This window comes from Alligator sinensis, unplaced genomic scaffold (genome assembly GCF_000455745.1).
Source record: "Alligator sinensis unplaced genomic scaffold, ASM45574v1 scaffold547_1, whole genome shotgun sequence".
Taxonomy (NCBI): domain Eukaryota; kingdom Metazoa; phylum Chordata; order Crocodylia; family Alligatoridae; genus Alligator; species Alligator sinensis.
Genome location: NW_005842217.1, coordinates 1,220,611 through 1,222,367, shown reverse-complemented (window position 1 = coordinate 1,222,367; position 1,757 = coordinate 1,220,611). Strand labels below are relative to the sequence as shown.

The 1,757-nt window shown below is 42.1% G+C and overlaps 1 protein-coding gene across 1 annotated transcript in view; it reads left to right on the top strand.

The window, feature by feature from the left end:
• Window positions 1-1,757, top strand: part of SFPQ (splicing factor proline and glutamine rich) — a 26,551-nt gene that overhangs the window by 12,194 nt on the left and 12,600 nt on the right. Inside the window, exons 3-5 of the mRNA XM_025208063.1 lie at window positions 31-219; window positions 327-628; window positions 803-898. Of these exons, the coding sequence (XP_025063848.1) occupies window positions 31-219; window positions 327-628; window positions 803-898 (587 nt within the window). The remainder of the gene's footprint in view (window positions 1-30; window positions 220-326; window positions 629-802; window positions 899-1,757) is intronic.

Here is a 1,757-nt window from a genome sequence, read left to right as displayed (position 1 = left end):
CTTCCCCCCCTCTCCCCCCCCCCTCCGCAGGGCTTCAAAGCCAACCTGGCGCTCCTGCGGCGCCCCGGGGAAAAGACGTACACGCAGCGCTGCCGCCTCTTTGTCGGCAACTTGCCGGCGGATATCACGGACGATGATTTCAAAAGGTTGTTCGCCAAGTACGGAGAGCCCGGAGAGGTTTTTATCAATAAAGGGAAAGGATTCGGATTCATTAAACTGGTGGGTTTTTCTGCTTCCCGGCCTTCGCTTTGCATTAGCTGGCTGCGGAAGTAGAAGGGTTTTGCTGAAGCTCTTCCTCCCCTCCCCCGCCCCTCTTCCTCCCCCAGGAGTCCAGAGCTCTGGCTGAGATTGCCAAGGCCGAACTCGACGATACCCCCATGCGGGGTCGACAGCTCCGCGTTCGTTTTGCCACGCACGCTGCCGCTCTGTCCGTGCGTAACCTTTCACCGTACGTGTCCAATGAGTTGCTGGAGGAAGCGTTTTCTCAGTTTGGTCCAGTCGAAAGAGCTGTTGTGATTGTAGACGACCGTGGTAGATCGACAGGAAAAGGCATTGTTGAATTTGCCTCTAAGCCGGCTGCTAGAAAAGCATTTGAACGGTGCACTGAAGGAGTGTTCTTGCTGACAACGTAAGTTTCAGTTTACAGCGCTTTATGTGCTGTTTTGGAAATAGTAATTGTGTTATCTAGGAGAACAGCTCTGTGTCGTGGTCTCATAACATATTTTTAAACGCAAGTTGTTCTCTTCTAGAGATTGAAACAAGTTCAAACCTAAAAAAATTAAAATGGATTTTTTTTCTTTAGTACTCCTAGACCCGTTATTGTAGAGCCTCTTGAACAACTGGATGATGAAGATGGTCTTCCAGAGAAACTTGCTCAGAAGAATCCTTTATATCAAAAGTAGGTATTTTGTCTTCTAAGCAAGTGTCAGATTTAGTGGCTTTAGAAATGTCATGCCCTAAATTTCTAATTCGATCTATAGATCTTGTTCATTTTTGTTGTTGTTGTATTTTAGTGTCTATTGAATAGGCACTTATTTATGCCACTTATAAGTAGGGAGGCAATTCTACCTACCATTGTTTAAATTGAATCATTTTTTTTTTAGATTGATGTGCCTCTAACTGCAGCTTAGCAGTTTTTAGACAGGAACATGGAAATAAAATGGGTGGGGGCAGCACAGACTGCTGAAAGAAACACGATGTATTTCACACTGGGTAAAACAGAGTCCCAAAGCCACTAACATGGTTTTTAATATGGCAATAACAGCTAAAGTCAAGATTTTTACAAAAATGGTTTTAACAAAAACAATCTCTAACTTTTTTGACGGATACAGCTTTGTATGTTACTTCTGAATGGACTGCAGACGTAAGTATTTCTTTTGAATACAGCTATTAAAGTATTTTTCCATAAAAGAATAGCTATTTGATTAATCAGCAGCTCAAAAATTTAATAAATTATTAAAAGTTATGACATATGGAACCTGTTATTGGACCCAGCTAATTGGCTCTGTTTTCTTTTATTTATTGAATGTAGTGGTCTGTGAGATTTAAGATGGTCTAGAACAGGGGTTTGGTGCTGCTTCTGGCCAGAGCTTGCAACCCAGCCCCTAATGTTTAGCTTGTGTTTTTAAATGCAGCCCCAACATGCCTCTTATGGTACTGCAGCTTGAGAAAGTAATTAACATGGAACAAATACCTTAAGTGAAACTTGTTTCCCAACCCATCTCTTAAATATTATATGAACAAATTTTTTATTCTCT